We start from the raw sequence: 12,775 nt of genomic DNA on the forward strand, positions 1-12,775 counted from the left end.
TGAAGCCGCAAGGCTTCACTTCCTGTTTCCCTTAGTAAGGATGCCGGCGTCTGCACCCAGAGCCGATGGACAGGTCGGCTTTGGGTGCAAACGCGTCAACCTATTGCATGTCTTTGATGCACTGTCTGTATGGATGTATTCATGAGGAATAAAGGACAGTTCTGATTTCATCTACTCCTGTGCGGTCCATTTTCCTTGGTTTTGGACGGCTCTGGGTGCCGACGTCGCGGGCTCCCTGGACAGGTAAGTGTCCTTATATTAAAGGTCAGCAGTTACAGTATTTGTAATAGTTTAATTATTTTTAATACAGGCTGGAACTCCTCTTTAACTTTAGCGCAAGCTATTGGAGCAAGTTCAACACAGTATTCTCTCTATGCTTAGAGATCTTTAGCCAATACACAGCTATGCTAACTAAAGCTGAATAACATCACCAAATACAAAAAATACAATTTAGAAAAATACTACCAAAAAATTAAATTCCTATTGCGGTGGATGCCTGAAATGTTATTTGTATCTTAGTACTAATGTTGTAGATAATTAGTGAGCCAATCATATAAGCAGCAAATGGCTTTTCTGGGGGCATTCCAAACACCAGGTTGCATTTTTAGAACATTACAGTGGCTCCAGAATTAAATAGAAAGTTATATTTTATTAAAAAATGTGGAGTTCTCAAAGTAACGATGCAATATGGAGAGGATAACAACTGAGGACATGCAGTACGATCTGTGGAAAAAGCAAGAAAAGCCTCCTCTCCCCATCCTGCAGCAAACCATGCTTGGACATACAATCTTCACAAAGCAACCTGATACATCTCCCAGTGATAGGCTCACAGTGCTGGCATTCCATGTCTTGGCTCGATTTCTAGTGTCTCAAGGATGATAGAATTTAATAGATTTCAGGTTATTAAAATAGTAGCATTAAAAAATATAGTACATTTGTTGATATACTGTATACTGTTAAAAAATGGCAACATTTTTTTTTTTATTATTGTTTTGGATAGAGTGAAGAGGGAATGTAATGCCCGTCAGGTTTTTCTCACTGTCTGTACCCACATTATGGAGATTTAGTGTCCATTCACACTAGTACGACTTGTCAGACGACTTGGTCAGCCTGACAAGTCACGCACCGTCACGTCCCATAGTGTAGTACAGGAACGGTTCTAATAGGAGCGACACAAGTCGATCCGACTTAGAAAAAGGGTCCTGTACTACTTCGGGGCGACCTGAAGCAACTTGCATAGACATTCATTTTATGAAGTCCGTGCAAGTCGTGCCGAAGTCACGGTGCACGGGACTTCACAGGTCGTGCCGCTTCAGTGTAAACCGGCACTTATCCTCTCTATTTGTTATTTTGAAAAAGAGACAAAACACTTAGTCCCCGTTCACATAGGGGCGATCCGACTTCCCCAGGCGACCTCCGAGGTCGCGGTGCGAGCAGCGCGCCGTGACCTCGGAGCGGCCGCCACGGACTTCATAACATTGAAGTCTATGGCGGTCGCCTCCGGGTCGCCCCAAAGAAGCTCCGGACCCTTTTTCTAAGTCGGAGCGACTTGTGTCGCTCCTATTAGAATGGGTCCGCAGCTTCCCTATGGAAGGCGACCTGTGAGGCGACCAGGTCGCCTTAATGTGAACGGGGACTAAATTTTGAGTGGTTACCAGAACAAAAATAGAGGGGAAATCTTACAATGGAGATACTAGTTCTGGTGACTTCCCTCATTTTGAAGAGATATCCTCTCACTTCCTTTTGTGGCTACGGGACTTTATCCAAAAAGGAAAAAAAATGTTTGCCTCCAGCTCTACTTTAATCTTTACATTGGGATATAAGTATTTCTATGAAATCAACACCATCATTTTCCACCAGGGCTTGTTCTGGGTAAAAAGTATTGTTTTAATTTCCCTCCCAGCAAAAGAGCAAAATGCACAGAAAAAAATATATACAGTTTTCCTACCAATAAAAATATATTTTTGTATGGCCACCTAGTATTTAATTACCCCCTGCACAGTTGGGCTGCTAACAGACCTATAGTGCAGTCCAGCACTGCACTTTCCTATGTCACCTTTCTACCTCCAGTTTGCTGACAATGAACAATGAATCCGCACCATTAGCAGGTGATTCAGGATGGAGTAAAGTTGAAATATGTATTAGTAAAGTTAAATACAGAATATTAGAATAGTGTTCGAGGCTTTAAAGAGTTTAGGTGAACTCAAACTGAAATTTTGTTGACTATATATTTATTTTTATTATATTTTGTTATTTTGTTGACTATATATATTTTTTATTATGTTTTTTAGATGACCGGCTATTGAGAAAGAAAATTCTAAAGCCAGGTTTTGGTGAAAAACCTCTCCCAGGTCAAGAGGTGACTGTTACTATCATGGGGATTTTGGAAGATGGAAGTCTGGTTGAGAAAGATCCTAAACTAACCTTTGTTCTGGACGATGGAGATGTAATACAGGTTAGGATTAAATAAATATGTTTTAAGAGTATTTAAATGGGAAACCTGATGTAATCCCCCTATTTGGCCACTAGATGACCCCACGACAGGAGAGGAAGCCTTAGTGTAGTGGACCTGCCTGGACTGAGTGCCAATCCTGTCTCTGCCAGCTGAGGGACACATTAGGAAATGAAGGAAGACTTAGAGAGCAGAAACCGAGCTACCAGTATTGGGACAGCATAGTTGTATTCTTTTGTCTAGAAGCCAGAGGCAGAACACCATGTAGGTGGGCAGCAGCAGACTGGCAACTTTCAGCTCAAGGGGCAAGTACAAACCAGAGGCCAATGGGGCAGCGACTTGGCCCCCCTCCCACTCTCCCTCTTCCCATCCTCCTCCTGACCCCCATTCCAGGCTGAAGCCCTGCTCCAGGTATTCTCTACTCACTAAATTTGGGTTCCCAACCTGGCCAGCAAGAGGCGGTTGGGGGGAGCTGGGACAGCTCGGTTGGGCAGGGGAGGAGAGTCTCAAGTAGGGCATGGAACCGGCCCCTGCTCAGTCACCATCCATGCTGGGGAGAGAGGCCTGCACGCTATCCATGTCTTCATCCCGCACTCAGTAGGTCAGTGGCAGAGACTTTTTACTTCTCTTCACCAGGGATCCTTTAGGCATGTCTGTGGCAGAAACGGTGCAGCCTTTTTACAGAACATCAGAGCAGCCCAGGGGGCAATTGCCCCCCTGCCCCCTAGCCCAGTCCTCCCTTGTAGGTGGGATGCCAATATTGTTTTAGCTTCCCCTTTGGGGGAAGCTGGTGGGCTTTTGTTACTTTTGGAAATAGAACGGTTAACACCCTTTCCTTGTAAGATGTTAGGACTGTGGAGATCCTTCCTTGCTAGGTAACTGGACACTCTCACCTCTCTTTCTATTCCTTAATTAATTCTGCCGGAACTGTAAGCCAAGTTCTGACACCTCGTGAGATGGCTATATCGGATGTCTCTTAATTAATTGAGTAAATGTTCTGAAGAAACAGTTTGGTGTGGAATGCTTCTTTGCTCTTATCAATAAAGGAACCTATGGCTGGGATGGGACACTGGAGAGCACTGGTTAGAGCCGACTGGGTTGCCCTCAAGACGTTCCCTAATAGAGGATCATTGGAATCCCTGGGGCCCCATTCTAAGAGCACATGAACAAGCAAGAATGGGTTGAGTGAATGTACTCCCCTCATTATGTTACAGCTCTAAACCTTCCATAGTTCCATTGTTAACAAAAGCAAAATCATGATTTTGTACATATTGTTTAAACTGAAGTCAGTCCAATCATGAAAACCAGTGCTCAAATATATGTCACAGCACCAGTTTTCACCAAAAAAAAGTGTTGCAGCTGAAATGTATTTAGATCTGGGTAAACCACAAGAGCTGTAAGAAGGGTAAAAAAACACAGGAGAGTTTTCATTAAAATTAGAATTTCCCATTAAAAGCTTAAGGGAGAAGTACAGCCAAAACTCATCGTTTTGCACTCCTGTGATCCATTTTTGCTCTGGCCCATTTTCTGCTGACATCACAGAGCTGGTCCACAGAACTGCCCACATGCCAGCGAGTCGCTTAGAGCCTGAGCCAGCCTCTCTCGCCCCCTCCACAGCACACAAAGCGATATTGATTTTCTTGATGTGAGATCATATCCATCTGGTAAGAGGCCTCTCGGTCTAAGAAGCACTTTTGAGCAGTCAAACAGTTTTTTGAATTTTTGAGCACATGAGCACTGAGCCTTTTTTTTTTTACAGCAACTAGATGGACTCTTTTTTTATTAATATATATATAATCAATTTCTGAAAAAATATATATTTTATATTTTTTAGTACTTGTATATATTATTATTTTTATTTTTTCACTCCTTAATGGGATTTTTTGCACACTATATAAAATATTGTTTAATTTTTAACTTTTATTGTTTAGTTTTTAACTTTCTAATAATGAATATAGTAAATTTAGTTACTATATTGCAACAAATTTGAAATATCTATCTATCTATCTATCTATCTATCTATCTATCTATCTATCTATCTATCTATCTATCTATCTATCTATCTATCTATCTATCTATCTATCTATCTATCTATCTATCTATCTATCTATCTATCTATCTATCTATCTATCTATCTATCTATCTACTTTATCTATCACTAGATATTATAAACCTTATTTTTTTTAAAATTTTAATTACATATTGTTTAATCAGAACAATTTATATACCCGGTATAGAACAGATGGGTACAGTTGTTTCTTTTGCAGTGCAGAGTCTATTGACTGCCCAAACAGTCTGCACAGGAAGCTGTAACAATATAGCATATACCATGGCTGTTTTCTTCTGACTAATACAAATTCTGGTAAGGATGTATTTCTGTGTAGACATGTTAAATTGAAATGACTATTATGGCTAATATATATTTTGTTTCTCTTTTTTCTTATTCCTTATACATACACAGGCACTAGAGCTGGGAGTACGATCAATGCAGCTTGGAGAAGTGGCTTTCCTGCTAACAAATGGCTTATATGCCTTCGGTCTTCTGGGAAGGTATTTAGCATATAGAAACTTGTAAGCATAAGTATAGTGTTATTTAAATAAAAATTCTTGTACCAGTCAATCACTTTAATGCCTCTGCCACAAAGCCAGTTTTAGATTCCTTAGGCTCAGGTTCAGGACCCCAAGATGATGTTGGACTTCCTCTCCAGGCAGGAGCCCAGCAGACAAGACAAGACCTTAACATTGATATACTCATCAGGCAAAACCTGAAAGGCAAGCAACCTTCTAGAAGGTTGCTTTAAATATTTATCCTCTCCCCTCAGCTTACATCAATGAAAAACGCCATCAGTGATTGGCCAAGGCAGAAAAAAAATTCATAACTAATTAAATTGCACTTCTCAGACTTAATAATGGAGACAAATCAACAGCAGTAGGCAGAAATAATCAAGTGTCCTATCTTAGAAGAAACCTAGTGAACACAGATAAAATAAAAAAGCCCAGGCTGGCTAAAGATTAGCTGCAAACAACATTACATTTACTTAGAGACACTCCAGCTTAAAGCAAACCTCCAGGATCACATTTCCACCGAGCAACAGAAGCTAATTTACACCTACCAGCTCCATCTATGTGTTATCTAATCTGGCCCTTGGACTAAAAACCAAGCACCTTCTAGCAGTACCTGTATACTGTATATCTTTAAAAGTTTTCTCAAGTCCTTCAGGGGCAGTGAAGGGTACTCTAATCTGCAAAATTGACTTGCTGTTGATTCCCCCCTAAAATCTCTCTTCTGACCAGCAATACAGCCCATCATAGTGATGGGCAACTAGGAATTTGTGACAGGCAGGAGGGGGAAGGCCAGCTTTTGACATAACAGAGCTCTTGCTCACAGGATTTGAGTCTCAAAGGGGCACTGAAGAGGACTTTTGAAGGTACAGCATGCGTAGGCACAAGCAGGTGTCTGCATTTTAGTCATATGGCCCCTTAATGTAGTATGCAGAACTGGCAGGTTTACTTTAACCACTCAAGTTTTGAGATGCACTGTCATCAACTAGAACACAGGTGTCAAACACAAGGTCCGTGGGACAAATGTGGCCCCCCAGGCCATTTCATGTGGCCCTCACACCTCTCCTGCAGCTGCAGCACCCCCCTTGTCTCTGCCCCCACCTTGTCTCCGTAGTCGGCAGAAGAGAGGACACTGCCAGATCCTGCACTCCTCTGTGCAGCTGCAGAACGGCTCGTCTTTACCCACCCCTTCCCCCCACCCTTCTCAGCAGTCTACAGCAGAGAGGAGGGCAGAACTCCTCCTACAGATCCTGCACCTCTCTGTGCAGCCGCAACACCACCTTGCTTCTGCCCCCCTGGTCTCAGCATTCAGCAGACTCTGGAAGCTGACTCCAGCCCTCTTCTGGTTCTCCTCCAGACCCTGCACTTCTTCCCAGATCCACCCTCATCTTCTTCCTGGCAACAGAACAAGGTAAGGATGTGCATTCTGATGTGAGGAAGTGTGGGTGACTCTTGATTTCTGATGGTGGGGGGGGGGGGGCCTTGACATCTCATGTAAGGGTGTAAGGAGACATGGGGTGCTCTGGACATCTAATCTTACAGATATAACCGGCCCTTTGAGGGCAACCATAATGCTGATGCGGCCCGTGATAAAATTGAGTTTGACCCCTCTGAACTAGAACTACCTGACATGTATAAAAGTTTGCAGGGCTGCTTTGAGTATATAGAACAATTGTGTTTCTTAATTAGGAAATCAGAGATATAGAGAGGGTGTTTTTCTGCTTCTGGTATGTAAGACCATTGTGGATGACAATCTGCAGACATCTAGTCACCTGTTCACTCCAGGTTAGTTCTTAAAAGTTTACCATAAAGAGTCACGCTACATAATAATGATAAAAATGACATTCATAAACAATAAATGTATAACACGTGCAGTTTGCACCAAATGAAGGGCAAAGTTAAATAAAGAAAAGACCAAGTGCAGTTAAAAAGTTTGTGAAAATGGATAAAGGGGTCCTCAAAAAGATCAGTGTATACAGTGGACATCCATCACTATTTAAAAAGATCCAAACCACAACACCACAACCTTATTATGGGAAGAATGCAGGTTTACCAGCTTCATCAGACCCTCTAATTAAAGAAAGGTCAGCAGAGCAAGTGGCCAAACAACCCGGCCAGGGTCTTCCAGGAGTGTTTCTGAAGGATCCCCTCAAAGGCAGATGTTTAGACAGGGGGACATGCTGACGTCATTGCGTGTTCCAATTCCTGGAAGGTGGTCTGCTGTATGTTAAGCCAGTGAGGATTTTCCTTATTTTAAAATGTAAAATTACAGAATAAAAGGGTGCTGCACTAGTTAGAAACATAAATAAGTCAAAATGTATCCCAAACATAAGACATATACAACATGTAGCATGTAAGTATAGTCAAACAAAATGTGCTGAAATATATAGTTGACAAAAAACAAAAAATAAATCATAAGCTAAAAACAATGCTAGACAAAGGTACAAAAATGCAAAAGATAATGTGCTGGAACATAGTATACTAAAAACTACAACAAACGAATGTATCAATACGGGACAATGGTGCAATAATGGTCAAGACACAATTGTGAGCTAAGCAAAATAATTAAGGTACAGAAATAATCTTGTTGAAAAAGTAAATAGTAGCAATCATATCACATCTAATCCCTACACCATGTGATAGATGTGTGATGAATATAAAAGTGATATTAGGAATATATCCGCTGTGATGTCACCTCAGTGCTATCAGGCCGCACACCTTACTGCTATAAGGTAACAGCATAAATGTTTGCTCTTAATGCTGATCTTTCACTGCCAGTAAATCTATGAGATACTGTATGTGTTCCTTCCGCGCTCCTCCTCCTTCATTCTTTAATAAACTCCTCTTCTGCCACTTCCACCAATGTCTCCTCTCTACTTCGTATCACATGGAACCTCCTGTCTGCATGATGTTTTTATTTTTTGCGCTATAAACAAAAAAAGAGCGACAATTTTGAAAAAAAAAAAAACAATATTTTTCACATTCTGCTATAACATTCCCAAAGAAAAAAAAATTAAAAATCAAAAGTTTTTAACATTTTAGTCCAATTTGTTTTCTGCTACATATTTTTGGTAAAAAAAAAATCGCAATAAGCGTATTTTGATTGGTTTGCGCAAAAGTTATTGCGTTTACTAACTGCGGGAAAGATTTATGTAATTTTTATTGTTTTTTTTTACTAGTAATGGCGGCGAGCTGCAATTTTTTGTGGGACTGCGACATTGCGGCAGACAGATCGGACCCCTAACTGACATTTTTGACACTTTTGGGGGGGGGGGGGGGACCAGTGACTAAAAATATGCACTGTTACTGTAATAATGGCATTGGCAGGGAAGGGGTTAATACTATTAGTGATCAAGTGGTTAAATGTAAGCCTAGGGGAGTGATTCTAACTGGGGGGGGGTCAGGCTTGTGAGATCATCACAGAGACATGCGATCCTATATAGCAGGATCGCATAGCCTCTGTTATCACTTCAGGGAGAATGACAGATGGCTGTGTTTACATCAGCCATCTGTCCTTCTCTGTCAGCGGGGGGAGATTGCGAGTGGCCGGCGGTCATCGGAGCCGCTTGTCACACACACTGGCTCCCCGGCTGACGAGCTGGGACGGGAGCGCGCCATCGGCTGCGTGTGCTTGCCCCCTAGAGTCTCTTGAGCGAGCGACGTAGCACTACGTCGGTTTGCCCAGGAGCGGCCGCCTGGCACAGTAAATCTGCGGTGGGCGGTCGTCAAGTGGTTGAGCATTCTTTCCATAATAAGTCGGTGGCGTCACAGCTTTGATCTTTTTAAATGGTGATGGATGTTCACTGTATACACGGATCTTTTTGAGCATTTAAGAAGAGGATCCCTTTATCCATTAGAGTTGTGCATTATGAAAAAATTTGTTTCATTTAGTTTCATTTAGGTTCGTTAATCTAGTTATTTAGTTTAATTAAGTTCGGTTGATTCTTTCAATTTGTATTCGGGATTCATATTTGGAATTCGTATTCGGAATTCATCTTATGTATTTTTTCGATTATGCTTCAAATTTTCCCTTTTTTTCATTCCAAATGTTCGAATTGATACATTTTAAATTGGTCGAATCGAAAACTTTCGATTTTTTTTTTTCCATTAGAATGTGGCAAAGGGATCAAACAAAAGAAAAATCTTCATCAAATGATTACAATGACTCTTTAATCTATCTTTTGGCTTAATAAAAACAGCATTATTTTGAAATGGTACTCTACAAACACGCACAGTCTTTGATTTCAGAAATATGTTTACAGTTCCAGTTCGACTGGAATTCGATGTAAAACTCAATTCTAATTTCAAATAAAATTTCCGAAATTCGGACGAATTTCGTTTTGTTATTCGAAGCATTCAGTAAACTTATTTTATACTGCAATTCAGGGATTTGGACATACCTGAATCTCCAAATGACGATAAATTTGTCCGAATATTTATTCGGAACATAACGAGCCGCACATGTCTATTATCCATTTTCACAAACCTTTAGCCCCCGTTCACACTTAGGCGACCTGTGAGGCGACCTGGTCGCCTCACAGGTCGCCGCAGGTCGCCTTCCATAGGGAAGCTGTGGACCCGTTCTAATAGGAGCGACACAAGTCGCTCCGACTTAGAAAAAGGGTCTGGAGCTTCTTTGGGGCGACTAGGAGGCGACCGCCATAGACTTCAATGTTATGAAGTCTGTGGCGGCCGCTCCGAGGTCGCGGCACGCTGCTCGCACCGCGACCTCGGAGGTCGCCCCTGGAAGTAGCGTCGCCCCTATGTGAACGGGGAATTAAACTGCATTTGGACTTTTCTTTGTTTAAGTTTGCTCTTCATTTGGTGCAAACTGCATGTGTTATATATTTAATGTTTATGATTGTTATGTTTATCAGTGTTAAAATGGCTTTAATCCTAAAAAAAAGTAAAATAAAATAAAATGATCCAGATCCTTTACAGCATGATACACTACATAGTGCGTGTGCTGTGTCATTTGTTCCGCCCTAAGTTATAAAAAAAAACCTGGTTGATCCTGCAAGTTCCTATGTCCCCCTATCTGTGCTGTAAAATAGGGAATTTAGCTGAATCGTTTTTAAAAAACACACATGCTGCATATTTGATTATAATGTAAGGGGGGGGGGGGGGGGTTACAGGATTTAACTTAGATGCTTATCAACCACTTTAAGTAGCGCAGGTCTTTTATGGTAAATTTGAGATGCACCGTGTTTATACACTATATTACCAAAAATATTGGGACACCTGCCTTAACATGCACATGAACTTTAATGGCATCCCAGTCGTAGTCCGTAGGGTTCAATATGGAGTTGGCCCACCCTTTGCAGCTATAACAGCTTCAACTCTTTTGGGAAGGCTGTCCACAAGGTTTAGGAGTGTGTTCATGGGAATGTTTGAGCATTCTTCTAGAAGCACATTTGTGAGGTCAGGAACTGATGTTGAACAAGAAGGCCCGGCTTGCAGTTTCCGCTCAAATTTATCTCAAAGGTGTTCTATTGGGTTGAGGTCAGGACTTTGTTCAGGCCAGTCAAGTTCCTCCACCCCAAACTCGCTCATCCATGTCTTTATGGACATTACTTTGTGCACTAGCATAGGACGTGAGAAAATGGTTTTTAATTGAGAAAGGAGATTCAGCTGTAAACCCTGGTGCCCTGTGAGTCAGTGCGTTGCCACTTTTTGTTTTTCTAAAATAGATGTCAGATGACCATAATTTGAAACAAACTGACTACACAAATATGTTCTAAACTAGGGTAATGCATTTTTCTCCTTCTCTCATTCCCTTTCACTCCGAAGCCACCGCTAAATGACAGTAAGAATAATAGCTCTGAATAGCTCTTTGTGATTCTGTGAAAAAATGCAATCTTTAAAATGCTTTGTTTAAGATGTTTCCCAATATATCATCCATTAGAAATACACTGCAGATGCTGACATTGCCAAGCCTATTGAGATGACAACACTCGACAGCAGCTGCACAATCAGAAATATAGCTGGATTTATGCATTTCAGATGTTTTATTTGGATCACTTTTCAGGCCTATCATAAGCCACCCCTCAAGAACAATATTGTCATAAAAAAATGACAGTAAAGCTATATATCCAGATTGCATGCAGCTGTTTTATGCCTAAAACATTTAATTAGTGTATCATATTATAGAGAGGCTTATGTAGGGATAGTAAAGCATAGATTGATGTAATTCTACATTGCATTTGAGTTAGTCAGTACTAGTACAGCAAAAGTCAATACAGTTAAAGTCAAAGAATAATTTAATCTAAGCCTGGTTTTTAGTTGAGTGCCATACCTGGCTGGAGATCTAGATGGCAAGGGTGACCTTCATGGATTGCTAGGGGTTCCTTAAAGAATGAGCAATATTTGCCACCCAGATAAGTTCCCACTGACACCATTGATCTGTTTTGCTATCTGCAAGGGGGTGGTTCTTCCCAATGACCACAAGTGTAAGAAGCATTTTTCCCACTGACTATCACACTAATGTATCATGAGTTGTAGATATAGTAACTTTTAGAAGAGGTGCCCTGTGACCGAAACATTTTTTTAAGGCGTAGAAAAGGTTGAGAAAGGCTGTTCCAGTCCATGTATCCCTCCAAAGGAAGAAAGTTGATGAAAGTGGTGCAGAGTGACAAAAATGTGTATGGCAAATTTGGATGCTGAGGTTTTAGGATCCAGGGAAGCAGGCCCAGCAAGTGAGCAGATAGGGTTGATTTACTAAAACTGGAGAGTGCAAAATCTGTTGCAGCTTTGCATGTTAGCCAGTCAGCTTCTAACTTCAGCTTGTTCATTTAAAGTAATACTAAAATCTAATTTTTTTTTAGGTAAAAATAACAAACAGGTTATACACACCTGCCCCGTGTAGTGGATTTGCACAGAGCAGCCCAGATCCTCCTCTTCTCCGGTCCTTCTTTGGTGCTCCCGGCCACTCCCTCCTGTTGAGTGCCCTCTCAGCAAGCAGCTTGCTAAGGGGGCAGTCGAGCTGAGCTGAGCCAAAGCTCCCTGTGCTTATTCAGACATGGAGCCACCCCCTTTCTCTCCTCATTGGCTTACTGACTGATTGAAAGCAGCGGTAGCCAATGGCGCCATGCTGCTGTCTCAGCTAAGACACTCCTGCAACATAACTGGTTCTAGATGGACCTCAGGTAAGTATTAGTAGGGGCTGAGGGGGGCTTCTGCACACAGAAGGCTTTTTATCTTAACCACTTGCCGACCAGTCACTGGGACTGTACTGCGGCAAAGTGGCTCGATTCCGTCCAGCGACGTAGACCTACGTCGCTGCACTCCTCCCCTTCTGGGCGGCCCTCGCGCGCCGCCGGAGGCTCGCTCCCGCTGTTTTCAGTCACAGCGGGAGTCGGGCCAGGGGAGGAGCAGCGGCGATCGCCGCCGATCTTCCCCGATCGTCGGGGAATCGAGTCTGGAGATCCGCCCGCTTGTGTAAACAAAGCGGGCGGATCTCCTAAGTGACAAACAGTGACAGATTGCAGGGTTCAGCATAGCTGAACATGCAATCTGTCCCTGTGTCACTCAGTCACCTCCCCCCACACACGTTATTAAGCACCAGGCATACTTTAACCCCTCCCTCTCCAATAAAATTAACCCCTTCCCTGCCAGTGTCATTTTTACAGTAACAGTCCATATGTATAGCACTGATTAATATAGAAATGTCACTGGTACCCCCAAAAGTGTCAAAAATGTCAGTCAAGGGTCCGATCTGTCCACCGCAATGTGGCAGTCCCGCAAAAAAAAAATCACAGATCG

At 42.1% G+C, this 12,775-nt stretch overlaps 1 protein-coding gene across 1 annotated transcript in view; it reads left to right on the top strand.

The window, feature by feature from the left end:
* LOC309554014 (peptidyl-prolyl cis-trans isomerase FKBP8-like) overlaps positions 1 to 12,775 on the top strand; it is a gene marked incomplete at its 5' end in the record, with an annotated part of 100,764 nt that overhangs the window by 7,671 nt on the left and 80,318 nt on the right. The window contains 2 exons of the mRNA XM_082255534.1: positions 2,292 to 2,455; positions 4,914 to 5,002. Of these exons, the coding sequence (XP_082111660.1) occupies positions 2,292 to 2,455; positions 4,914 to 5,002 (253 nt within the window). The remainder of the gene's footprint in view (positions 1 to 2,291; positions 2,456 to 4,913; positions 5,003 to 12,775) is intronic.

This window comes from Pelophylax lessonae (assembly GCF_965119305.1).
Source record: "Pelophylax lessonae genome assembly, chromosome: 4".
Lineage (NCBI taxonomy): Eukaryota > Metazoa > Chordata > Amphibia > Anura > Ranidae > Pelophylax > Pelophylax lessonae.